The 26791-nt window shown below is 37.6% G+C and overlaps 1 protein-coding gene across 11 annotated transcripts in view; it reads right to left on the reverse strand.

Annotated features, from left to right (window-relative positions):
- Positions 1-98: 98 nt before the first annotated feature.
- Positions 99-26791, reverse strand: part of vav2 (vav 2 guanine nucleotide exchange factor) — a 320101-nt gene continuing 293408 nt past the window's right edge. For 6 of the 11 annotated variants that reach the window (XM_038268275.1, XM_038268281.1, XM_038268278.1 and 3 more), the window contains 12 exons: positions 23638-23726; positions 21640-21653; positions 21499-21517; positions 19517-19644; positions 15419-15490; positions 14066-14127; positions 13479-13595; positions 12953-13040; positions 10077-10200; positions 5080-5169; positions 4391-4545; positions 99-1843 (listed from right to left, as the gene is read on the reverse strand). In XM_038268275.1, the coding sequence (XP_038124203.1) occupies positions 1796-1843; positions 4391-4545; positions 5080-5169; positions 10077-10200; positions 12953-13040; positions 13479-13595; positions 14066-14127; positions 15419-15490; positions 19517-19644; positions 21499-21517; positions 21640-21653; positions 23638-23726 (1006 nt within the window). In that variant the 3' untranslated portion in view covers positions 99-1795. The remainder of the gene's footprint in view (positions 1844-4390; positions 4546-5079; positions 5170-10076; positions 10201-12952; positions 13041-13478; positions 13596-14065; positions 14128-15418; positions 15491-19516; positions 19645-21498; positions 21518-21639; positions 21654-23637; positions 23727-26791) is intronic. The other 5 variants (XM_038268283.1, XM_038268284.1, XM_038268277.1 and 2 more) reach the window with 2 other exon arrangements.

Below are 26791 nucleotides of genomic sequence, written 5' to 3' on the forward strand. Positions count from 1 at the left end.
GTACATAATAATTAGTGAAAATGAATTGTTTAAATAAATCAGTTTTTTTTCAAGCACCTGTATTTGTTTGAGGGGGGGTAAAAAAAAAATGAGTCCAATTTTAAATCAAAGACATATTTATTTTATTATAGACCTCATTTGGAAATACTCAACCATTCAAAAAAATGTACACAATCAGGTAATCAATTGTCTGGAATGAACTGACAGGAGTCGACATATCAATAGTCACATGCAATGGGTTTTTGTCCACCTGGTAAAAAAACGAGTACAGCCCTGACCATCACCTCTACGATAACCCTTCCCATTTTTCTTTCCAGATGACACAGCGCCCCCTCCTGTTGGCTTTTTTAAGCAACACAGGAGTCTGTGATCTGGTTGGAGATGGTGTGCTTCCTGTTTACATTTCAGTCCTTAGAAATCAAAGAAGTTTAGATGTTTATTTGCATAATTGGAGCAAAAATCATGGCTTTCACTGTAGAGGTTGAACAAATAATTGGGTATTTGTGGAAACATAAACGATAAACCAATTAGGGTACCAAACCTTAAGATTAAAGACTTTTCTACACCAGAATCAGCTGGGACTAAAATAAAACATGAAGCACATCAACTTTCCCTTTATGGATTTGACACCCAGCTTTTTTTTCAGATGAAAAAAAAACCAGCACCAAAAATGAATTGCCCACATAAACACACTGATTTATGGGAGGTTGATGGAGGAAAACATCATCCAGTAATAAACTGCTAAAAAAAAGCAAAGAATTAAGGCAAGGTGGAAAACTCAAAGCAAGGACAGAGACTCTGCAGACACTGAAACATGGCTGGATTTGGCTGCTTTGCCTTTTGAATTGGATAACTTGTGATTCTGTGCAGGAAACAATGAAGGAACGATGAGTACAGTTTTTGAAAAGTGTGGCTGTGGGTTTGAACGTCTTTCCCTTTTGCATCCCACAGGACTGTGAAACCTCCACAGATGTGAGCTGTGCATGTGATTGGCTAAAAAAATCCTCAGGCAGACTGGTCCTGTGAGTCCATCCAGTCTTGATGGTAATGTTTAAATTTGTATCTGTGCCCGCAGCTCCTTCAGAAAATCCTGTGCTTGTGGACGATCTGGAGAGGCTTTTCACTTCGCTGACTGATGCGCGACCGTTTTCTGAAGGCACCGTACTGTACATTTGTATGCGCGTGTGTGTGAACTGTATGTGGGCACATGCATACATGGAGAAGTAGAAACCAGTCCACAAAGTCGATTCCATCCACTGGTGTCAGCCCACAAGGCGTCACCATGACAACTAAGGCAAAAATTTCTCCACATAAAAACACTGCATCATTTTTTTTCTCCTTCTTTTAGTTTATCTGATTCGATTCTCTGCTCAAATCTTCCCCACAAGAACCATTAGTACTGATAATAATCTCTATTCAATAAATTATCTATACTGTACAATTAATTCACCTGGCACAGACCTGCAACAAAGGGGAGCATCTTCATTTTTGCAAAATAAAGCTATCAACAATAAGTCCCGGCTGTGTCCTCTGTCGAGCACAGCGGGGGACACAGCTGGACAGCTGCTTTTCCTTCTCTATACAGAAAACAAACAGGACGCCTGGCAAAACAAAAGCTGATTTGTACTTGAAAAGAACAAAAATTAAGATGTTCAGTAAAAATTCTTGCAATTTTTTTTTCCTCCCCAGCAAAAACAGTAGTTTTTCCTGGAGAGAGTGAGTCATTTCCTCTGAGGACAGCAGAAAGAATTTAGTTCCTGATTTGAACGGAAACTTCGGCAGCATGTGCAGAGCCTTACTGCACTCCTTCTTCATCCACGTAGGTCGAAGGAAACCATCCGATCTGCAAACAGTAAAGAGACGAGCTGCGTTAATTGAGTTCATTCATGTGTTTTATTCCTCACAGAAAGATAAACATTTGCTAACAATGAAGGTGAAGCTTCATTAAACACTTAAGTCAATGCACCAGGATGCACTTTCTGCACAAGTACCTACCTTGGTAGAGACCATAACTCTTCTTAAAGTAACATAAATCAGCTGTCAGGCTGAAGTTTATTTAGATAATTAATTCTGAACCAGTTCCTTATATAAAATAGCTCACTAACATTTGGCCTTATAGCGTATGGAAAGGAGGAAAAATATAATTTTTGCACATAGTAAAAATAAGCAGTTAACAGCCCAATTCTACAAGGTTGACGATGAATGTGGTGACAGTAGAAGCGGGAAGTGATTATAAGTTAAGTGTAATGTCAGGGAAAAAATAAAAAGCTTTTCAGCTTGAAGTTGTGGGCTGTGAAGACCCAGAAGCACCTGCCAGTAGGCAGAGGAGCTGATGAGCTGTCTGAGCTTCAGCCTTCAGAGTCTGTCACAAGTGGCAGATTCTGAAGATGTCATCCAGTCTGGGATAAGAGCGTGAGGATTCTTCCTGGATGTATTCATGACTCTCCTGAGGGTTTACTTTTCAGAGTCTATTTTGCTCAATACTATACTGTGATACTGTAGGTAAGAACCCTTTTCTAGCATAGAGGGCTTTGAGCTGCTTTGACAGCTTGATTTCTATGAATCTCCTAAAGAAAATACAAGATGATCTTCTTTCCTACACAGGGTGGATTCATTTGGTCAATTTGATATATAACATCAAATTACTCATCTTCTTTCTGATTGTGTAGACTATAACGTGCTCATAAGGTAACATTTCTGTATCCGAGTTTGAAGATGTTTTGCCTACAGAAGCTTTTTCAATTCAAAATGTCAGAATAAGCATCGAGTTCAAAGCTTTATATACAGTAGCAGTTATTCAAAATGGCCCTTCCCAGTCAAACGCCAGCCGAATGACAGCCCCCTTTAACTCACAGCAAAATCCCCTCTAACTTTCTGTCTCCTTGAACCCCAGTCGGCCCCGGCAGATGGCCGCTCGCACTGAGCCTGGTTTTGCTGGAGGTTTCTTCCTGTAAAAAGGGAGTTTTTCCTCTCCACTGTCGCTACAAGCATGCTTAGTGTGAGGGATTGTATTTGAGTCAATGAGTCGATGCAATCAACTGGTTTTCCTTAGATAGAAAACTTTGAATCAATTTGCTTGCATGATCTGGTTGAACTCAAAAGCGCCTTGAGATGACTTGTGTTGTGAATTGGCACTATAGAAATAAACTGAATTGAATTGAATTAACTTCCAGTCACTGGAGTTACCGGTACTCCCTCTTTCTCCTGGGCGTGCATTTTTTTTTTTACTTTGACTTCACTTTTTCACTGAATTACAGTGACCATGTGAAGGCACTTTTCTTTAGATCTTAATGTCCACAAATCATGACAGCCAAGGACCAGCTCAGGGCCAATCAAGGAAAGTGGGGAAATTTCGAATGGCTACTACTGTAGTAGCATAAAAAATTGTTTTGGCCTAGAAAACATGCAAATTGACCCGAAGAATGGGTCCGCCCCTTAGGAATGGGGAATCCTTTGGGCTCTTTGCTATCCTGCAACACCAGATACTGGTATATGCTTCTGAAAAGGGGGTCGTTAGAGGCAATTATTGGACACTGTTGATTTGAAGGACTACTGTTGACTAAAAATGAATTTGAAGGTTTAAGGCGGGCCTCCCAGGTGCATAATCACCTGCTTATTCGTTTCAGAAAGCAGTCTGAGTGTCTTTCTTCAATCAATGTCCTGTTGTGTCACCAGTTTTAACCATTTAGCTGTAAAGTTAAAAATAAAATTGTGAATTTATAGATTGTTCTTCTTTATGAGCCATCACAATCCCAGAGCATGATACTGCCTCCACCTTACTTGACAGTCAAAGACTCTCAGGGAATTGGAGAAAGAAAATGGTAACACTAGGAAATGGGATTACGACTAAGAATGAATTCCTTCCTTAGAGATGGTTGTAGTGAAATTTCTTTAGCATATAGAGTATGTCAGTTCTTTAGCTGAGGCCCTGTTGGCATGGTGACCGAAACCATAGATAAGAAGCAGAAATTCAGCTGAACACACGCTGGAAGGGTAAAAACTGTCAGAATAGATTCTGACAGCTTCGATGCTGAAGCATAGAGAAGCGGTTTAAAAGAAGCAACAGGTAAAAGATTTACTTGGGCTATTGATAAAATATTAAAAGACTTTTTCTTTTTTATTAAAGTTTAAAATCCAGCTGGTAGACGTGGAAACCCAGCAGGGTCAAAATCTAAATCACACCATTTAAAGATGTCAATACTTTAGAATAGAAAAGAACTGCTCTGTGACTACAGGAACTAAGTGCATGCACTTAGAACATAATATAACTGTCAAATGTGCAGCTAAATGGTGAATATTCCTCAATTAATGTGTTGACGTCACATTCATGTTTTTTACAGTCTGGTGACTGCTTTCTGTCAGCCACCTGCTCGGTTTTTCCAGCACTTACTCGTCCGTTAGCCTCTCCTTTCCACCAGCCCTGGTCTCCACCAATCTTGCTGTATATTTTGACTATGTCCCCTTCCCGCAAAGACAGCTCCCTCATGTCTCGTGCTGCAAAGTTATACCTGGCCACTGCTGTGCTCACCACCCGAGGAGTGAACACTGGAAATTGGAAACAGTGGGAGAATTGGTAAACCATGTTAACACGGTTAGTAAGCATTTTATTTGTCAAAATGTCATTGTCAATGTCCATTTTAAGTATTTCTATACAGTAAACATCAATGTTCACTAGGATGGATGAACAGAACTTTTTACACTTTTTACACTTTACACGTAAAGGGAATAAATAGTCCTTAAGCATGTTTGTTTTCCTTTATACAATTTAGAAATCTAGGATATGGAGCATTCTATTTGTATACATTGTAAGTAACTTTTTGCAAATATAGGAGCTTACACCTTTCTGATTAATGAAATATCTGATAATAAATATATATATATATATATATATATATATATATATATATATATATATATATATATATATATATATATATATATATATATATAATTTAATGAGAAATGTTCATCCTTGCAAAGTTGTTAATGAAAACAAGTAATAAACCTGAGATTACATATGTTTAGTAAGTAATTTCAGGTTAACAATTGCCAGAAATCAGCAGGAGTACAAAGCAGTACCTGACCAGAAGGGAGCAGAGCTCTGAGAGGAGGAGAAATTCAGGCCTTGTGGACTGAGGAAGGAGAAATTGTAGGAGGCGCAGGTTGCTGCTGAGAGGAGGAAACAGAGAGAGATCGAAAAACAGAGAAGAAATGAAGCTGGAAGATGTTTGTAATGCATGCATGCCGAGATAAAGCAAGAGAAGCAGGGTTAAAAAAAGGAGAACATATAGATTTTCAATTTTCACCATAATTAGAGCAGCTATATTTTGCAGCTCCATCACTTTATCAATGCAAAATTACATACATGTTGTGTTATTATGTGGATAGTTTATGGGTAAGCTTTTAGGGCACACTTTTGTTGCCCAAGAGGATAAAAAAACATATTTTTCTGTGTTAACACGTCTAACCGTCCATGCATCAATAAATACCTTGTATGTTTTAACAACATGCTTTCAAAGCTAAAATTAATCTATTTCTATGTATAGCACATTTTTAACGTCATAGAACACACAGAGAAAAGAACATTGCAAGATAATTTAAAAAAGAGAAAGTGTTGGAGTTCAAACTTTAGTTCTGTTTGGAGGAAAGATTTAAAAGTACCTCTAGAATAAGTTTTCAATCTGGATTTTATGAAGGTTCCGGTCTCAGTTCATCACTACACCCAGATTTCCAGTCTGATTAATGGTTTCCTGCTTTATTAACTGAAGCTGTGTGTTAACCTTAGGTAAATATTTCTTCTGTGTTGTTGTGATTTAGCTAAAAAAAAGAAAATGTTTTGGGCACAATTGGATTTCTTTACATAGACTTTATTTAAGCATAATCCACAAATATTGAATAAAAGGGACATTCTGGGTTTGAGAAGGATGATTTAAAACCTTAATGTTTGTAAGCAAATCATGTGTAATGTGTTTTTGGGAATTTCTTCCTTTAAAACATCTAAATGTGTCAAAGTCTCCAGACTAATATGGGAAAGATTTTTTTCTTCAACAGCATGATGACTGGTGATTCTCATGACCTCAACATACTGCATGCGGCACCTTGATATTGTGTTTGTACCACTGACCTGAGCGTGCAGTGAAAGAGAAATGTCAACCTATAAATCTACTGTACTGTATGTGAACAAACAATCATTTGGGGTTTTAGTAACATCCCCAACACATTCAACAGGTGTTCTCTGGATAAGCTCAACTCTAAGAAATTACTGGTTCATCAGCTGAGTCTTTGCAACTTCACAAAGCGTGTGCAAATAAACTAGTAAAAAAAAAGTGGGAATTCATGGTTAATACAGAATTCAGGTGGATGGAAATAACAATCCAACCAGCAAATCAAAACACGCCACCAAAGGACAGGAAGAGCAAAATAAAACAGAAGTATTTCTGAAAAACATGATGGGGCATAAAGATAAAATTACACATTTGGGCCATTTCTCCATTTCTTAAGCTACTATTAAATAGTGTAAAATGTTTCTTAGTTTTACAGTGGACACAAAGTGCTGTAGATCACATTTTTATTCATGCTGCACTTTATGGAATGGAAATGTTCATTTACTGTCTTAAGAGCTGCACTAAACGAAGTTTTGTTTTGTATACACTTCATGTATAAAAAAATGACGATTAAAGTTGTCTACATCTACAGTATGTCTCATTTTGTAGGGGGATGCAGGTTGTCAGCACAAATATCGTGTCATAACATCAGGCCTCTGGAATATGTCTAGAATTCAGATCTGTATTTCTTTTCCTTATAGCTAGTTTGATCTTCTTTAAAGGTATAGTGGAGGATGTTATTTTTCCGGGTGGATCATCTAAATAAGTGGTCTTCCTAATTGTCAATCACTCTGGTGATATGTTTACGTAACGCCGGCCTATATCGTTGTCCCCATCTTAACTTACCAGTGGTGAGTTTGGCATAGTGGAAAAAATTGCAAATCTTCTATTCAAAAGTAAGCTCATATAGCGATGCAAACAGCAACTTTTAAACAGAGTGTGCAGAAATGGGCTTGTGCATGCTCTCGCGTTTAATAGGTGTTCCCTCTCAGAAGCGGGTACAGGGTTGTGCATGTTTTTTGTTTGTTTTTTTTAAGTGAAGAGGGCAGGTCTTTTCAAAAATTCTAAAAAATCCTCCATTATGTCCAGCTTTTCCACACCAGGGATACATGAGGGTTAAGCTGTTTCCTTATAGTACCTCCACAGGTATACCTCCATTTATCTTAAATGTTGAGTTTATCTGTCAGATGCTGTCAAAACCAAATCCTCATCTCAGTGTTCCTGAAATCATTTAGAATCTTTTTTTTTTATTCTAACTTTTAATTTAAGGAAAGAAGAGAAAAAAATCTATTATTCTGGCATTTAGTTAGTTTCCATTCCAGTTTTTTTGTCTTTTCCAGTACTACGGTTTCTCCAATGCCTAAACAGTAGGATGAATCTTAAAGCTCAGCATATTTTACATGGAGTTTAATCTAGGGTCCAAATTTATCTGACAAAGAAGGGAACAGGTTTAATCCTGGTAGACAGAGTGCACAAATGCAGAGCAGAGCAGGACAGAAGCCAAAGCAGAGACACAGCCAGCATTCATACAGCCTAATGCACAGAGAGGGCAGCCAGTTCTGTGGCTCCACAAACCTCCGATTTAGCTCCTTTTCCCCTTTGTATTCTCCTTTCTATTATTTAACTGTGTCAACCTCCTATTCTTCTCTGCTTTCCACTGGCCTCCCCCGATTACTCGTATGAGTCAAGAGGATCTTTGAAATAGCCAGGAGCAGAAGACTAGGAAAAACAAAGTGAGTAGGAGGCAGTCTGTTGTTTTACCAAAAGTTTTCACAGATAAACAGCAGCTGGACATTTATCCACTGCACATCTGACTCCCCTGGGCTCATGACCAAAGCCATAATCACAGAAAGCCAGGTGGATTTGCAAGGACAATGTACAGCCTGTCTCTGGTTTCTCAACCTCCACATCATAATAAAGGCCCAGTCACCCATCTACATGTTTTACATGTCTGTGTGAAAAGCACTGAAGTAAATCTTTATACCAGAAGCATAATCTGACACTGAATTCTCAAAAAAAGATTTAATTTTAGTAAAATTAGCAAGTGAAGAAACTGAAAACGTGGTTTAATTTAAAATCAAACTTTACTTTTTTAAGTTGTTGAAATTATCTCTGAGCCTTTTATTTTTTTTTATTAAAACAAACCTCCTTGTTTTGTTGGGTATAAACATGAGATGGGCCCATTCCTCTTTGCTACTTCAAATGAGAGAGCACACAAACCAAGTACAGTATAGCAGATTATGTAGCTCTTTATAAGGCCAGGGTAATAGGAGCAAGAAAATTACCTTTTCTAGAACATAGAAAAGAAATAATTATTTCAATTTTTATACACTTTTACCAGAGATGCCAAGAAGAAACGAAGGAGCCTGAGATTCTCTTATGCTTCATTAAATATGGACTCTGGTTTATCTAGTTTTTTGATAATGTTTACATCCAAGCAGGCTTTCCACAAGAGCTTTTTTTTTTCCTCAATAGACGCAAATTGAGACTGAAAAGTACAAACTACTCCTCCGATCTCTGTTATGCGACAAAACTTTTTATAATTTTTGCAGAACTTCGGCAAAAAATATACCAGTAGACTAAAATCAAATTACCTAACCGAAATAAACCAACCAGATCCTCACAAGCCAAACAAGCGACGGCCTTTATAAAAAAGCAAGATCACCCTGATCATTTCCAAGGCTTTGCAGAGAAACTGATCGAAAAAGACCTTACAGTGTACATTGTGTTAAAGAGGGATATTTGGTGACTATCTTATTATCTCTATTAAACTGTATGTTAAGGCCAGAACACACTGAATTCGATTTTACCTTCAATCCGACAGAAAATCAGGTCGGACGAGGTTGTGGTGTTTAGCGCTCGTTGAAAGTCAACAGGGATGATCACACCTGGCACGGTTTTAAGCAAGGGGGCTTGCATAGGTCAGCCTGAGATAGACCCTGGGTCTATTTTAGTTGGACGACGCAGCAATTCAGCTGTAATTTTATCGGTCTCATAGGAAGAGAGACGCCGTTACAAAAGAAAACGCTTTCGCTTTGGGGGGAATTACACAATAAAATCTGCTAATCGCTCTGGAAAAGAGTCCATTTTTTAATTCGCACAGCGTGTATAGGCTATAGTAAGCGGGACAGACACGTGCAAAAACAATGAATGAAACCTTTAAAAAAAAAAGAAGAAGAATTTACGCATGGTAGGACTTCAGGAAAACAGAAAACAGATAGTGAACCTTTTGAGCCTCATAAAAATGAGGGACAGAAACCGCAGTTTATCAAAAACCTTCAAAAGAAGAAGAAATTAATATAGTAAAATAGTGATCCTCCTCTTTGAGCCTCACAAAAAAAAGGGGGCAGATAGAGCAGGTAAGCGCAGTGCATCTCTCATCTTTATAAGAAAGAAAGAAACACTTTGGTAAACTTCAGAGATCTCTCTGTGAGAATCACCTCACTGCCGCAGTCAGCACAGAAACAGCTCCATGGTGTTTATTGTAGGCTTTCTCTTTCTTTAGACGCGGATCTCATTATGTTATTAAATATAGGCATATGAGAATTCTCTATCGGTTCTGGTTTGAGATGCTGTACAGACTCACTTTGCTTTATAGAATGTGCCAGTGTTTTTGTAAAAAAATTGTATAACTTTTTATAATTTCTAAGTCAAATGTGGGAAATTGATTTAATTTGTGTTTAGCACAGAAATGAAAATCAGCGTACATCTGCTCACCCCGCCTAGTCGTAGCCTCCCTACATGCAGTCAGTGTGAGATGGAAAAAAATCGGATCAGAGATTAAAAAGTGGTACGCAACCAGTGTGTTCTGGTCTTTACCTGTCAGAGCAAAGGAATCTGATTAGATGATTTATTATCTTAATTGCTTTATGCTTCCCTTAGAAACCTAAATATCAGTAATTCAGCATGATGCAATGTGAACAGTAACAGAGTGAGCAGGTCGACTCAAAGTTTTACAGAAGGGAACTTTACCTGGCGAGCGTGTGCTAGCTCGAGTTAGCGAGCGTTCTCTCGACTTGTAGGGATACCTCAGCGTGGTGTCCAGCAGCTTGAAGCTTTCCTTCAGTGAATGCGACTGATAGTACTCCACCAGCTCCTGTTAAATGACAGAAAACACACAATTTGGAATCTGTGGTGCTTTGCCGAAGTATTCAAACACCACTGCTCTACTTTATTGAGACATTATGTGATAGATCAATGCAAACTACTAGAAATTGATGTTAAATTGCCTTTATTGTGAATCTTTTTGGAAAAGTCAGAGGAATGAGAATCAATATCATTAGAGAGGAACACTTCAGTGAATTCCTCTTTGCAAAATACCTCGATCTCAAATAGAATGGATAGAAATGATCTGTTATCATAAATATTCAAGTCTTTTCCAGTAGATTTAGGTGTGCACTACTACTGAGCCATGCTAAGAGTAACTATCCTTTGGTTTATGAAGCTTTGGGCAGCATTAATCTGTATTTATCAGTGATGTCCACTGACCTCTGGAAGCTCTCTTACTAGTGGAGCTTCTTTCTTTCTGCACATCTTAAATCAGACCGGAAGCACCTTCCTCTTCATCCCATGGTGTTTAGGAGCCATGCACTCCCACAATCCATTGCATGAGCAGACATTAGGGATGGAACGGTTTATGAAAACCGTCTGAACCATTCGGTTCGACTGTCTCGGTTCGGTTCACGTGAGTTGCGTTTGGTTCATGCGCTGCTTCTTTTTCTCATAGGCGAAGCGTGTACACTCCAGAGCAGAAGGTGGCGGTACTGCGACCAAAGCCAACCACCAGTAGTAAGCAATAAGAAGAAGCGAAGCAGTGTAGCCGGGTGTACCAGAAAAAAATCAGTTGTTGTGGAGAATTGTGTGGGTATGGCGAGTGGGAAAGAACAGGAGTTGGAAGACGCGCCAGCAGCACTTTATAGGTCTGCTGTATGGGACCGCTTTGCATTTAGAGTGACCTACGATGACGGCAGAAAGAAAGTTGTGGATAAAAGTGCAACAGTGTGCAAGCATTGTGCAACACGTTTTGTTTATGCTAACAGCAACACGACCAACATGTCAGGCTAACCCAGAAATCCCACATACTCCGTCAGTGATCCGCTGCGCTCCAGACCGCCTGCACAAAGCAAAGCCTACAGCCTCCACTGTGGCTCCCATCCACTCCGCTCTGAGTTCCTTGGAGATCGTAGACGGCATGCGCCAGATGATTAAATTCAAAGCAGCAAAGCATGTGGAAATGATCCATGGTTTCCGCGGATCAATAAAAATAATTACAATTTGTAAATTTTTTTTTTTTCATTAATTTCATAAATATTTATTTTTTCCTTAATTTTTATAATTTTTGTTAATTTTTTTATTTTTCGGTGTAACAATAAACATATACAATAAACCGAACCGAAAACCGTGACCATGAAAGCGTGAACTGAACTGAACCGTGGATTTTGTGAACCGTTCCACCCCTAGCAGACATATAGTTACAACACACCTCACATCACTCCTTCATAGCACTTGCTAATGTGCACACCTTCAGGTGTTTGGGTTTTAAAATATAGAGCTTCAGGTGTTTGCTGCATTTCTGTGTCTTGTACTTTTTGTAGTTTCTTTTCCAAATTCTGTCCTGCAACAATGATTAAATCATAGCATGATGAGGTCTGAAAACAGAAGACTGTCTGGATTCATCACAGAAGTCTGGAGCGTTTTTGATACCCACTATAGTGATGTTACTGTTGACCTTGTGAAATGTGAAAGAACAGGAAGGGGCTACAGTTGGTTACAAATGCTCCCCCTTGGGTGTCTCTGGCTTGGATAACTGTTATTCTTGTTTTTTTTATGCGAATGACTCTAGATTTGGTGAACTTAAATACTTTGAATAGCTTTGTGTTGGATGGGAAGCTCTGTAGGGGGTCTCTGCTGTTTATTTTAACAGTTTGTTCATTGTGTTAGGCCCAAGTAGAAACCTTAGGATATGTAAATTTAATGTTGTTAGATAACAGTTGTTTTGACTCCTTGTCACAAGGTGATCTTTTGCTCTTTTAGCTACCCTCATCTGTTTGAATCTTACTTTAAATCTTATATTTGAACCAAATGAAATAGGGTTTTTATTTTCTGTTACACCCTGACTGGGTCCTATGTCAATGCCGAGGAAAAGCATCCCTACAGATTAATCCTGGATCACCATGGCGATGGTGTGTTCATTGTACTATGCATTTCCCCCCACATAATTCTTTGCACAAAGGTCAAAAAGTTTAATCTGACCTAAAGAATTTCCTGCATGTTTCCTTCTTGGTCTCTCACACAGTGTCTTGTAAATCATGAACAGGAAGCCTCCAAACTTTGTTTATGTATTCCTTTCAATCCTTTTTATCACTCAAGTTGTTACTGCGAGGCTTTCAGCTTCTTTCCCAATAAACATCTCCCTTGCCTGCCTTGTTATTATTAGACAACTGGAGGGTTTCCAGTTGTGTTAAACTATTTTCACTCCGTTTAAAGCTTAATATTTTTACTTTCCCCCTGAAGTGTCTGTTTTGCTCCTCGATCTTTATTTTGCGCTTTTTTTCTGACAAACATTTTTCTGTCCAGTTTCCTTCACACAGCAGCAGTATTTACTGTTATGTATAATATTGTGCACAAATGGATTAACTATTTTTTTATTTAGCCGTAGAAAAGCAAAGGAGGCTGAAAACATTAACCCGCTCCAGCTCAGTATGTAGGGAGCGTGTGTGTGTGTTTTTTTTCTTCCACTTCACGGTTTTAGTCATTCTGTTTGCATTTCACATACATAGAAGTTTTTGGTTTCGACGTGGGGAAGTTCAAAGGGTGGTAATCCTTTGCGAGACAAAAGAAATTCTTACCAGAAGACTCTCAAACTTCTTTGCCTCAGTGATGTGGATCCAGTTGTCTTTTTCGACAACTTTGATGTGTTTTACTTCATCGTTGAACCTGTACAGAAAAAAAAGGGGGTGAAGTTGGTTTCATTTGGATAAAAAAGTCAATTTTATGATGTCTAAGATATTGTTTCAGATTGATGCATCTGTAAAGATAGAGTACTAAACTAAATTAAGTATTTTCTTAAAGGTAACGATGGCTGTCAGATGTATTCAATTAGGAAACTGATGAGAGGTTTGTTCCTGTAGTCCTTTTGCACCTGTGTTTAAAGGCTTGGAAGAAAATTTGCAAGAACAATCCTAATTTATCATGATGCGACAGCTCCAGCAAGAGCTCAAACATCAACGTTTGTGTGGAGCAGCGTCACCAAAGTGAGTAAAATAAATACAGAATAAAAGCATTAATGAAAATTAGCAGAAGATGTGCAGAAACTGTCCAGAGCTTTCCTGTGGCAGTTTTTATATTCAGCTCAAATGTGTATGGAAGGCTTACTTGATGCTGATGGCGAACCTCTCTGCCTCCGCAGTCCTCTCCCTGATCAGGTATGTCCCGCTGCAGTGGGATTTTAAAAGGTTGTCTGCCTGCTGGCGCTCCATGTTACCTGCAAACCTAAGACAGAAGCAGGGAGTTCCGTTACAGAACAACATTCTAAGTGGAAAACAGTGGATGTTTACCACTAAAACCTGCTGCTGTAAAGAGACTGAGCTCCTACAGAACTGATGTCAAAATCCAGAATCTAATTTGCAGACTTGCTTGTGCTTGATGCCCATCTAAACTCCAACATTCGTCTAGAGTTTTATCTAATTTATTTCTGCAAAGCCCAGGATCTAGTAACTGAACCTTAAACAATAACAGAGGTTGGTTGGAGGGGAGAGCGGAGGCTTGGATGCATTAATAAATGAAAAAACTGAGAGTTTGATCAGCAGACTGAGGGAGTTAAACACATTTTATGCAAATTACATGGTTTAAATAGTCCTCATAGCCCTTCTATTTGTACCAATTTTTTCAAGATTGTGTAGGACCTCTGATCATAGAGCAGTAACCTCAGGGTATCATGCTACAATGCTAGAGTTACATACCAAGGATATCCATAGTAGTCTGCTTCTCTTGATGACTGCCGGCTGGATAATGTCTGGAAAGGCTGTTACGAATAAATGAAGAAATGCATTATGGAGAGAAACAAATCAGGCCTTTAAATCATTTCTCAAACAGATAATGTCTACTCAGAGATCGTAGCTGAACCGAGATTTTTGACAGTTAGAGGAAAAAAAATAGAAATAGCAGCTTTTTCTCAATTTTTTTCCTTGTTTTTATCCATTTTCTCTCCTACTGTCCTGCTGAGATTTGGACCGATTCATTAGCAGAAGTGCTCCATGCAGAACCCACCCACATCTGCAGAGCTCAGCACATAGTAAGCTTTACATTTTTTTTAAGCTTTCAGTTTTTAGTCAAGCTTAAATGGAGGATTTGCTTTTTAATCAGTAACCCTTTAAAGATAGGAGAACTCTGTATGTCCATGACAGCTACAGCCTACCCACCAAAGGAAATACTGGCAAAAGCATAGATGGTTCTTTGTGTGCTGTTATTACTGTATATTAATGTTGTCGAGATATAAAACAGCTTACTAGGTTCAGATTTCACAAAGTATAGATAAATGTCATGAATGAATGAAATAATGCACTACATTGAGATCCAGCCACTGTCACAGAATGCAAGATGATTAAAGAGTTAGAGCAGAGGCTGCACATTTATCATCTACATACGAATAGGAACATTTATTTCATTTTATTTGTGCAGAGAAAGCAAAGGAAAATGGTAAAAAATGCATAACATTTAGTGTGCTTTTTATTCAGCTGCTCCCAATTAACCTTCACTGCAATTTCTGCCCCTTTTCCGACCAGCACCTTTTTCACCCAGCAAGCCCATTTTATACATCTCTACCAGTTTGTTCTGCTGGAAGGTAAGTGTCTGTCGATCTCATTTTTATTTATTTTCTTGCCGCTAACAGGATTGTTTTTCCTTCAGAATTTTGCAATATTAACTTATTCATTTTCAAGTCAGCATTTCCAAAACACGTTGCTTCCATAATCATGTATCAGGTTAGGGTGGTTTTAAAAAAAAATGATGTGCAGGTTTAGTTTTCTGCACAAACATGCTTATGTTCAGGAAGGCAAATGACTTTGGTAGATTTTAGGGCTATCAAATTAAACACACCTTGCTTTTAGCTTTCCTCATGTTAAAAAAGATTAGTAAACCTCCAATTTTCTTTACACTTTCCAATCATGCAGCAATTTTATCATGTATTTTTAGTTTTAGTTTATATTACGTGAATCTCAATTACCGGTAAATATTAAAAAGTAAAAAATGGGGGGGTAAACTCATTTATGTTGCAAGTCTCACACAGACAGTAAAACAGTCACTTTAAAACCTACCTTTGGGTCTAAGTACGGTTTTACACACGAACTGGGAAAGAAGCCACTCTTTTGTGCTTGCATCAGCTTCCCCTGCAAGATACAAGGTTCATTATTGTAGTACAATCTGAGCTGTTCAGATTAATGCGTTGATACATGATGGAATAAAATGTAAAAATAAAAAATGCATTGTGCACCGTTTGTGTCAGAGATTAGCTGCTCTTCAGCTCAATCATGAATATTACAGAAATAAGCACCACGACTGGGAGTATTATTCTAGATTTTTAAAGGGTTTCTCTTGAGACTCTTAAGTTTGAATTTCTTCTGTATTTTTAACCAGTTCATATGTATCAGTGCAGCTAAATCTTAATGCAGGTCAATGGGAGGAATCAATCCAGTTCCATAAAGACTATATTGTATATCTAAACTGATATCTATACACTATGTAGATATATAATCAAACTATAGCAGTCTTTAAGGATTTCATAAAGCCTCTAAGTGCAGCTTTACTAAGTGAATCTTTGCTGCCCCCTAGTGTCAACATAATCGGAAACAGCTGGCAACAGGTCTTAACAATGTAAAAGCTTTCACCCAGAAAGCTTTTCTTCCATGATAAAATAACCTGAAAGTAAGCTAATAAACCAGTTTGAAAGATGCAATATTCACTTGGCTCCGAATACGTATAACATCCACTACATCAGATTGGAATCTGCTGTGAGATGATGCACTTACTACAAAGGGAACACATTTATCAAGATTAGTCATCAGTGTCAGACAAAAGCTAGAGTGCCTTCACTGTGCCCTGCCCTGAGCAATCGATGCTGAGCTGCAGCAGCCCTCTGACATCGAACAAAGAGATTAAAACCAATTCTGTCGAGGGGTAACCAACTTTAATAGCCAAGATAAATTCACGGCATCACAGAGTCGCCCCCAGTCATTCTTTGAAAAGCAGAGCCAGTGTTAGTGGATAAAAGTCGATGATTCAGCGGAGAGAAAAAAAACCCCAGCAGTTATATCAGCTAATAATTATTTATTAGAGAGCAATCCCCCTAATGTCTGCAGGCTTAAAACAAAACAATCAGTAAGGTGCACAAAACTTTTACTTCATGAAGGAGCTGCTCCTTCTATTTCTGAAGTTAAAACACAAACAGAAATGGGATTAAACTGTTAGTGACAAATGGGCTCACATTTCACCCTACAGAGTTTTCATAAAAGTGAAATGTTTTCATTCAAAGAATATATGGTGCACAAGCAGCCTGATTGCAAAATAAACCAAAATATTCACCCCACCACTGTGCTTTACTGATGCTGTGTAGCTTTTTTCCTTTATGAGTATTTTTGTTTCACACCAACATGAGGCTGTACATTAGAGCCCAATATTTCCAGTTGTGTTTCCTGTAAGAAGAGACGTTGTTGCAGAACTATTTTCCAAGTCACTTCTAATTTTAACGTCTTGAGGCCTCATGTGCAAAAAGAGTGAGAAGCTTTTATACGGAAGGTTTGCAGAACGTATAAATTCTGAAATGTGTGCTGCACAAAAACAATTCAGATGTACAACAGCGTGGGTACACATGTCACTGCACACTTTACCTTCATACATGCAACTTAATTTGAATACCCAGAAGGGATCTATCACCAGTTTATAGATTTTGGAGCTTGGCCTGTTTTTCAGTGTAGTCCCGTTTCTCTGACTGTGACTAACTGGATGTGCTCTCTTCATCCTCTGACATGGGAGCTGGCTCAGAGCTTGTCTGCCTGGTTGTGTGTTTGGTGGATGTGGCCGCCTGATGAGGTGGTTGACAGTTCCCTTTTGTATCTCTGGTTCCTTCTGTATCTCTCCTTCTGTCTCCTTAAACCTAGTCGGCCTCGGCAGATGGCCGCGCACACTGAACCTGTTTCTTCTGAAGGTTTCTTTCTGCTAATGGTAAGTTTTTCTCTCCACTATCGCTACAAACATGCTTGGTGTGAGGGACAGCTGTTGAGTCCACTCAATGGAATAAGCCGGTCTTCCCTAGACAGAAAACTTTGAACCAATCTGACCGTATGATCTGGTTGAAATGTCTCCGTAAAGTGCTTTGAAATGACATGATGTAAATTGGCGCTTTATAAATAAACTGAATTGAATTGAAATGGAATTGAAAATAACCAGCGCCGTCACAGAGAAATTTATTTGAGGGACATCAGCAACTCATATAAATAACAAAGCTGAAAATAAAGGTCATAGTTTACGATAATAATATAAAAAAATTAAGAAAAAAGCGGTCTCTCATTTTGGTTTGTAATGAAGTCCAGGTGGTTCTGTCTATCTGCGGCATTAAACGTAGCTTTTGTTATGTATACCAGAACGTTAAAATGAAAATATGCTCCCTATACTGTTGTTAGGAAAATCTAACCACAACTAGTATAAGAGGTATAATTAATGTTTCAAAAAATTCAGGACAACAGAAGCAAAACCCACTATAAAAACTAAAAGAACAAAAGCCAGCCAACTAACGGAGCCTGTTTGAAGTCTGGCCTGTGACCCGTTTGTCCATTAAGTATGTGGTCAACTTTTAAATGGAAAATATTCTACTCAAAGAAGCAAGTACAGTCATAGCTCTGATTCATTTTTGAAATTGGCTTCTCACCTTATATTCAATTATGTGTGTTATATTATACATAAATATATATTAAATATATATATATATTCCATACATAAATATATATATATGGAACATATGGGTGTGTCGTCCCATTTTGTCCCAACACTCCGCTGCATGCATTTAGAATTTGAACCAGCACCAGTGACAAATTACCCATCATCATCATCAAGTACCAGGAGGACAGTTAGATCTCTAAACACATCCTCATGGGAGCAAATTAGTCCTCATTCTTCAATTGGCGATGTCCTCCAGCAGAGCCAAAGCTGCTATCTATCCAGAGTACCACTACCACTTTATACTACCACTAATGAACATGTGTGATTATCTACAGCCTGTGAACTTGATGAATGATCAAACTTGACTTATTTGGAATTAATCTGTTGACTGATGCACATTTACAGCTTAAAAAAAGATAGGAATATTTATCATTTACATTGGTTTTAAATTGTTTGTATAATTTCATATAAAGGTGTGTTAGGTTATTATTTGAGACTGAATTTGATTTAGTTTAATCATTAAGACTAAATCACAAAAGCTCAAACCCATCAAAAAATATTGTGTAATAAAAATAAAACTGAGTGTTGTTATATTTCAGTGTGTTTGGATGAGTTTGGGTGCCACATCATTTGTCTCTATTGATGCTCCGTGTTTACTACAGCCAAACTGTTACTATAGTTTTAATATAATACATAATCATTGCTTTGAACTGCCTTGCACAATTTTAATTTACAGTATTTACTTTCAATTCTAAACCTCAGTCTGTACTGATGCTGCACTATCCCCACCCTTTCAACTTTATGCTGCATTTGAGCGGGCAGGTGGCGCAGTGGTTGGTGCGCATGGCCCATATACGGGGGCCTTGGACCTCGGTTTGGCCGACCCGGGTTCGAGTTAGGCCTGTCGTCCTCATGCCCCCCTTCCTGTTAGCCTACTGTCAGAAAAAAACGAGCCAGTAGTGCTGTGAAAACTAAAAAAAAAAAAAAAAAAAAAATTAAAATTAATAAAAAAACTTTATATTGCATTTAAGCTGCACATTGAATCCTGCTCTGCTATGCTTGAGCATCCTTAAGCATGGTATGCTGATGTTTGATATTTGATTTAGTTTAGTACATTTAGTTTTTTTAGTAATTCAGTATTTTATCGTCTACTGTCTCAGTTTCATGAAGTATTTACAGCAGAAAAAGTAATCTAATAAGTATCTATCTGTTGAAAAGGTTTGCATTGCTGCTGCACATTTTCACAGCAGATCAAAAGCTTGTGTGAATTACCGCACATTTATGCACTTTAAAGCAACGTTAGTTTTTGTACAAGAGGACTTAGCCTTAAGTTTTTTGTGTGTAAACATAGTTTGTATGAGGCCCCTCACAGGATAAATAAAGACTAAGGTCTAAAACTGAGATCTTTCCCATAATGACTTGCTTATGTCACATAAATCTTATGGTCTGTGCACTAGTTATAAAATGACTTGCTGCCATACCTCCCACCATGGCGTGTCGGGATCGCCCTTCAGAAGCTCAATGAAGTCTCCTGTTTGGAAACATAGAGGCATCTTCCCTGGAGGTGTTGGTGTTCCATGGTAGTTCCTCACAGCCACCATCTTTGGACCTAGACAAAAAAAAATATGGAGGAAGCAGAAGAAAGCAACAGTCCTGTTAAAGGCAAAGAGCGAGGAGGACTTTGTCTCGAAAGAGTGTTAAAATTGGTCTTTATATGTAAAAATAGGACATTACTCTATATAGGCCATGAAACATCCAGGTCAAATTAAATTTTAATTTGATGATTTTTGTATTTATATCACATTGATATCTAAGAACCAATCTGTCACTATTACTTTGTGGTTGAGTCATTCCAGAAAAGTTAAAAAGCAATCCTCTGGACTTTGTTTCCAAGTTTGAAAAAGTTTTGCTTCTAATCTAGGAAGCTTTTTCAATTTAATGTCAGAAATAGTGTTGAGTTTGTGGGTAAAAAGCAAAAAAAGTAAAAATAAAAAAGCTTCATTGGCCAGGATAGCAAGGAATTTGGCTTCCATTTCACACCATCTAACAGATAAATATACAGACCTATTATTACTAAAGGTTCTGTTTGGTTACAAAACAATCCTTATTAGGCTTAACACTATAATCAACACTTTTTTTGCTTCAGAAATCAGGCAAGATGTTTGCAGATAAGTCCTGAAGGTTATGAGGCTAGACCCTTCTCATTGCGAATTACCAATTAAACACAATTCATGGTTTACTGTTTAGAATGAGATCTCAGAAATTAAGAGGCTTCAGGGAATACAGCTAGCTCCTCTCAGGTGGAGCTTACGTGTCCCTACACGGATGACTGAACACCCAAGGCATCACTCTTCTTCCCCAGGCTTGCCTTTTTCCCAGAATGCACCTGGGACCACATGTTAAGTCAAGTAAGCTACGCACACACACCCAACCATCCATAAGATGTAAAAGAAATCAAGATTCATCAGAAGAGAGCATGAGCACAATGACTGGTTTGTGTCTCTGCAGAGCAAAACATAACAATCTACAAATCATTGTGTATGCAGACACCTTTCTATCAGAATGAGCAGTAAGAGGAGATATGATCACTTCCTGTTTCACCTTTAAAATGTTTTCCTTTTCATTGTGTTTGTACCTGTAAGCTTTCTATTGTCTCCTGGTTTTATTGCTTTCACATGTCTTTCCCAGCTTCTTTTTTTAAACTGATTTACTGAAAATAAATGGAGGTTTTTACTCCTGCTATATGGTTATCCTGAGGTACAAACCCTCCATTCTCTTTCATTCAAATGTCTTAATATTTTAGGATCCAGAACTAGCAGAGCAAAGTCTTTAACAATGACCCTATATAGCTTAACCCTCCTCTACACAGGCTACTCCAAAAGCGTCAAACCTAAGGCAGCCTGTGTTTCTACAAGGATAGAAAGGACTGACATAATTTGAACATCATATCCCATAATGCACTACAATGCAGCAACTTACACCCTTCTCTGCATTGCTGAAAAATGGCAAACAAACTTTTTGGTTATAAGCTAAATCTGTGGCTAATAAGCAATATAAAAAAAGATATGTTTAAGGTGTTGGTATTTATCTTTTCTAGTTTTGACTATAACACTGCTGATTTAGTTTTATGAATAAACCGTATATTTGATTATATCCATGTTTTGGTCCCTTCTGTGATCAAGTTTATTACCCCTGATCTACACTATGAAATGACCATAAGATAACATACTGACTTTAATTATTACTTTTGGTATATGGATTTGGATATTATATTATTAGCCCCTATAAAATAAAACTAATATGACATTCAGTTTGGGGGCCTCACAGGACAATGGCTTGCACTGGCAAGAGTTCCGTTATACTATAAACTACCCAGAAGATGGCGACAGAGAGCTGAGATAGACCACATCACACTACCAGTTACCAGCAGATCAGGCATTATCAGAGTTTAAGAGAAGCTCACCAGGGGACATCCCAGGCTCCTGCAAAACAGACACAAATGCATAATCAGATACTCATCACTGATTTGAAATGTATTTTTAATTCTAGCTGAGGTGATGTTTAATTCTAGCTGAAGTGATACTTGTGTGTTCAGCCTACTCACCATGTCATGGGGATCTGAAAATAAAGAGAAGATATTGAAAATTAAAAATAAATACATCAAGAATTGTTTTACAGTGATACCACTAAACATGGCATGAGCAAAGGTGCTATGCAAGCAGCAAACTACAAATTAAAAATATGTAGCATCTCCTCTATTTGTTCAATATTTCTCCCCACAGCTCTGTTTGACTATCAAAGTTTTGCAGATAAAAAATAAATAAATAAAAAAACTGAGACGGGCTTTGGCTAATCAGTTCAGTGATTATATAAACTGAAGCTGGAGAAATCTTTGGGCCACATTTTGGGTTGTGAATCCCCCTAAAGGCAAAGATAACATTAATCTAACTGGAAACGGAATGAGAATGTGCAAAGCAGTCGGATATAATAAATATACTCCCACAAAGGGATGAATATTTGCTATTTTTAGGACATATTAATAAATAATCCAGTAAGTAAACTTTCTGATTGATGTAATTTATCAGAATGATGGTGATTTCCTTCATTTTAAAGAGTTACTATGCAGAAAGCATGTAACACACTCCTTCTAAACCAAGTATGAAAACCTCCCATGGGGTAGGAAATGGCTTTCCCATGATTCATCCTGACTCCCAGTTGCTGTTTCCCTCTTTGGTACCAAACCCAACGACACAATAAATTAATCCCACCTTCCTGCTCTTTTTCTCCTGCTGTTTGGAGCAACATGGAACCAGGACAGAGCTCCTTGATGGTATGTTTTGCTTACACACAGCACCTTGTAAAAGTTAAGCACTTCTGGTAAAGATGTGTAAAAAAAAAAATCCTTTTAAAAAATCCACCTTGATTCCAGCTGCATAATTTCACACTGATAAAAATGCATAAAAATCCTATCTATAATTTGATTACATACATTCCTTGAAGTTTATACTATAAATTAAGAATGATCTTGTTTCCATAACAGAGATAAAAACTTATGTCTATTTGTTAATTTAATATTTGAGGCATGTCAGGAGAAAGCTTCTTCTTTTTTGTAACCTCACACATCTAAGAGTGCAGGTTGCTGAACTCTTTAGAGACCTTAAATGGATTTATAACTGCTGCCATTTTTTAATAATTTTGATGGTACCATTTATTATATGTATGTTTCCTACATACAGGTATAAACCTTAATAGAGAGTGACATTGCAAATAAATCCAAGCTACAAATGTTTTCATTTTTTTTTATTTTGAAAGCAGAACAGAGTTATCTTAAACGCCTTAAACCCATTTTTTTATTTAGGTGAAGGTTTAGTGATGCTGTTGGGCTGTTTTCTCTTTAAAAAAAAACTGGGACCTTCAATAATAAAACACGGTTTCATGAGTGTTATACCATTTCCACAGACATAAACTGGTAGAAACCACTAAACTTTATTTGGACTTTAAAGAGAACCATCTGTTCTGTTCTGATGGTACAAAGACTGAGCTTTTTAGCATTTAACAGTAACTGGGTCTGGAGTAAAACAGAGGATGGAGATGAAGAAAACCGCCTTGTACCAACTGTTAATCACAGCAGAGGATCTTTCATGCTGAGAGCCTGTTTTTGTTTATCTTTTTCTCCAAGGACCATTGGAGCCCTGTTAGATTGCATTACGTCATCACCTCATTTTAAATCCCAGTACAGTACTCGACCTGATAAATATGTGACAACATAAGCAAAATGGTTAACAGAACACAAATGATGTACGGTAAGTCCTTTAGAAAAACTGTGAGGGACAGAGGAATAACTGTACAAAGATGGATGCTCAAAGGAACCTCTGACTGTTATATGCAATTGGAGAAGATAACAGACCATCCAAAGATGATACTTTGCAATAAAAGATACCTTTGAATGTGTTCCTAGAGGTGCAAATTATTGGGAAAGAAACTGTAATTTAAGCAACTGACTATTTCCACTCAGTTCTTGTTAGAATGCTGCCAGAAAGCAGCCCTCATCTTCATAAACTTGCAAGTGAAAAACAGATGCTCTAAGGAAGAAAACACCTACTGATTTTACAGATGGTGATCACTTCCAGGCACTCTTTGTGAGCTCCTGTTCCACAGCGAGAGCAGTAGTAGCCCTGATAGAAAGTGCCCCTGGAAGAAAAAAAAGAAACACAAACAGAAGAGAGAAACTTTCAGAACTTTGATGCAAACAGGAAGTATCTCTTATCCCCAACCATTAAGGATCTAGCTGAAACAGGAAATGGTCACAACATGTCAATTTTCTCTAATTAGAAACGAGCTAAACTGATAAAACTCATTCTGAATATATTCAACTGGATGACCCCTTCCATTTTCCTTGCAGAGAATCAAACAGATCCAAAGGCTGTTCAGGGATCTATTTAAAAAAATCGTTTTCTTTTCATTTTTTTTTTTTTTTTTGTCGAAATGTTTTAATTGTTTTGGAGGACCAAACCTTTCGTTTTAAACTAATAACAAGCTTACTTTTAGCTAATATGATTAGTAGGCATCAAGATCACCTAGTTTAGCCAGTGCATGAAGATTTATCATTGCTGACAGGAAGGAGCTGTCCTCCTTAATTTAAAACAGACTATATAACAGAATGTTTTTTTAGTTTTTACTTAAATAAGAGGCATTGAATCAGATTAGGGCAGCGACAGGAGGTTTATGTCTATGCCTTTTTACAGCTCTCTATATCCTGAGGGTGATGAAGAAATAGGTCTAATTACGTAAAAATATACATCTATTTAAATAAAAATGTCAAATGTGCCATTTGGGTGACTTTATTGTTAGAATTAGAGTTGGGTACTGTATATAATATAGCTGCATTTTCTACAGTTTTATTGGAAGCATTTGTCTTAGTGTTATATTTTGCACAATGAATCCAGTACTGACAATTGCAAAAAGATGTGCTCCATTCTTCCTACGTCACTGTTACCATACTGTATTATATATCAGTTTAAATATCTAATACTATATATGGAAAAGTGTACTCATCTATGCAAATATATAAAGTCATCTGTTTAAAATAACACTGGTATAATATATTTTAATAAAACATGATAAACCAGATAAAAATACGAATCCTTTTATTATAAGGGATTGTAGCTGTATGATAATGGCCCCAGGGGTCAGTTGCAGCATCTGACTCTCGTCATTCAGATGTAAATTGTGAAAATTTTACTTGATTAAATACGCTTTAAATGTTTTTTACTTTTAATAGATAGATGTAAGTTTATACTATAAAAAAATCTCTAAGTAACAAAGTCAAATGCAAAAAGTGTTACAACTCTCCACAGTCTCTCTTCCTGCTTGTTCTTCCAGTTTGCAATTATTGCAGCTTTTATATATATACTGTGTATATATATATATATATATATATATATATATATATATATATATATATATATATATATATATATATATATATATATATATATATATATATATATATAAATAAAATCTCCTGCTTTGTCATTCTCTAAAATCATCAAGCACACTGGCTTGGCTTTGACCCTTGTGGTCCAGAGGTGTTTCTATAACGGCCTCTGTTAAGACTGCATGCATAGCAATGCTGCCACTTGGAATACCAACTCCCATAAATCATGACAGGATCCACTGGGGATGCAGCACTAATTAGCATCTAGATGGCTGGTTGCCGCCTCAACCGGCTCTGTGAATTTAGGTCAACGAAGGCCGTGAAAATGTGCGGGTCAACATACTGAACTTTGCTGCTCTGACTTAGAGGTTCAGAGCGGTGATCTGCTGTTGAGGAAGCCTGTCTTGTACTTACAGTGGGATGCCTAAAAATACCCATTTCTGTAGTTGGAGTATTTCAAAGTTTTCAGTATGCTGTTCACCATATGACATGATGATATGGTAAATAGGCCACTCTATTTACTACAGTATCGGCCATTCAAAATGGCCCTTCTCAGTTAAACGCCAGCCAAATGGCAGCCCACTTCCCTGCAACTCCCAACAAAATTCCCTCCAACTTTCCGCCACTCCTTCTCCTGGGAGTGCATATTTTTTTTACTCTAACTCCACTGTTTGGATTTGATCAGGAGATAAGGCTTCTCTTCAGATCTTAATGTCCACAAACCACGACAGAAAGAATATTTTATTGCAAAGATTGATGCATCATGGAAGGATACTAACATGAGCCTGACTTGCTATCACCACTCTGGTCTCTATTCCACCAAAAGGGGCAACCCAACAATCTGGGACTCACCCACAGGTGGTTGCAAAGTGTTGCTGCTTCTGTAACTTTTTACATAACGTGTAAGAGACCAGGAAACAATGATAAACCACCCATAGCAAACTGCTAATGTTCTTTTGCACCCTGTCCAAAGAAAAAAGCGGCATGAAAAAGTCTTTGTGAGCTCTCTATATTTTTTCTCTCTCCCATAAATGATTAAAAATGAACTTAAAGACAATTCTTACATGGCTTGTATATAAATATAATACAAGGTATATCATCCAATTCCTGTTTTCTGATTTCGTTTTGTTTTACCCATTTCCAAATGGTTATCCGGTGATGTGCAAAGCACGTTAAATTACACTAACAAATCTTACTGTATTTAATCAGAATGGAGCAACACAAAGTGATGATGATTATAAAACTGTAAAACAACTATAAACAGAGTCTAAAAATTGTTGAGTGTACTTGCATTTAGCCTGTTTAGTAAATATCTTGAAGAAATAGCTTTCCGTGGAATTTCATCTGCAGATTTCAGGGGTGAGATTGGATTTAATTTTTTTCTGAATGGAGAGCATCTGTAAACATCAACTCTCAGGTCTTGATCTCTAAATTGTATTTAGGTAAAGATGCTGGTGAAGATTCTCAGTCATCTAGGTCATAGTCATTCCAAAACAGTTTCAAAAACAATCCACTGGACTCCTGTCCACAGACGTATGGCCCAACAGAGAAGAGCTACCTCCTCTGGACAAGACCCTGCAGTACATCTACACCTCATGAAGAAAGGACATTCTTTTAAGGACCAGAATGTTCACATCTAAGTTAAGAAAGAAAAACCAATCTTAAACAGAGGGCGTGGACTCAGGTTTAATCTTTCAAAAACCTACAATACAATGGCTGAGTTGATTCCTTCTCACTATCATTGCAACCCCCATACATGGAAACAAAATACCTCACTTTCTCAGACAAGTCAACAATTCCCTCTAACCAAACCCCCCAC

Source organism: Cyprinodon tularosa, unplaced genomic scaffold (genome assembly GCF_016077235.1).
Source record: "Cyprinodon tularosa strain WSP-4 unplaced genomic scaffold, ASM1607723v1 ctg7, whole genome shotgun sequence".
Classification (NCBI taxonomy): domain Eukaryota; kingdom Metazoa; phylum Chordata; class Actinopteri; order Cyprinodontiformes; family Cyprinodontidae; genus Cyprinodon; species Cyprinodon tularosa.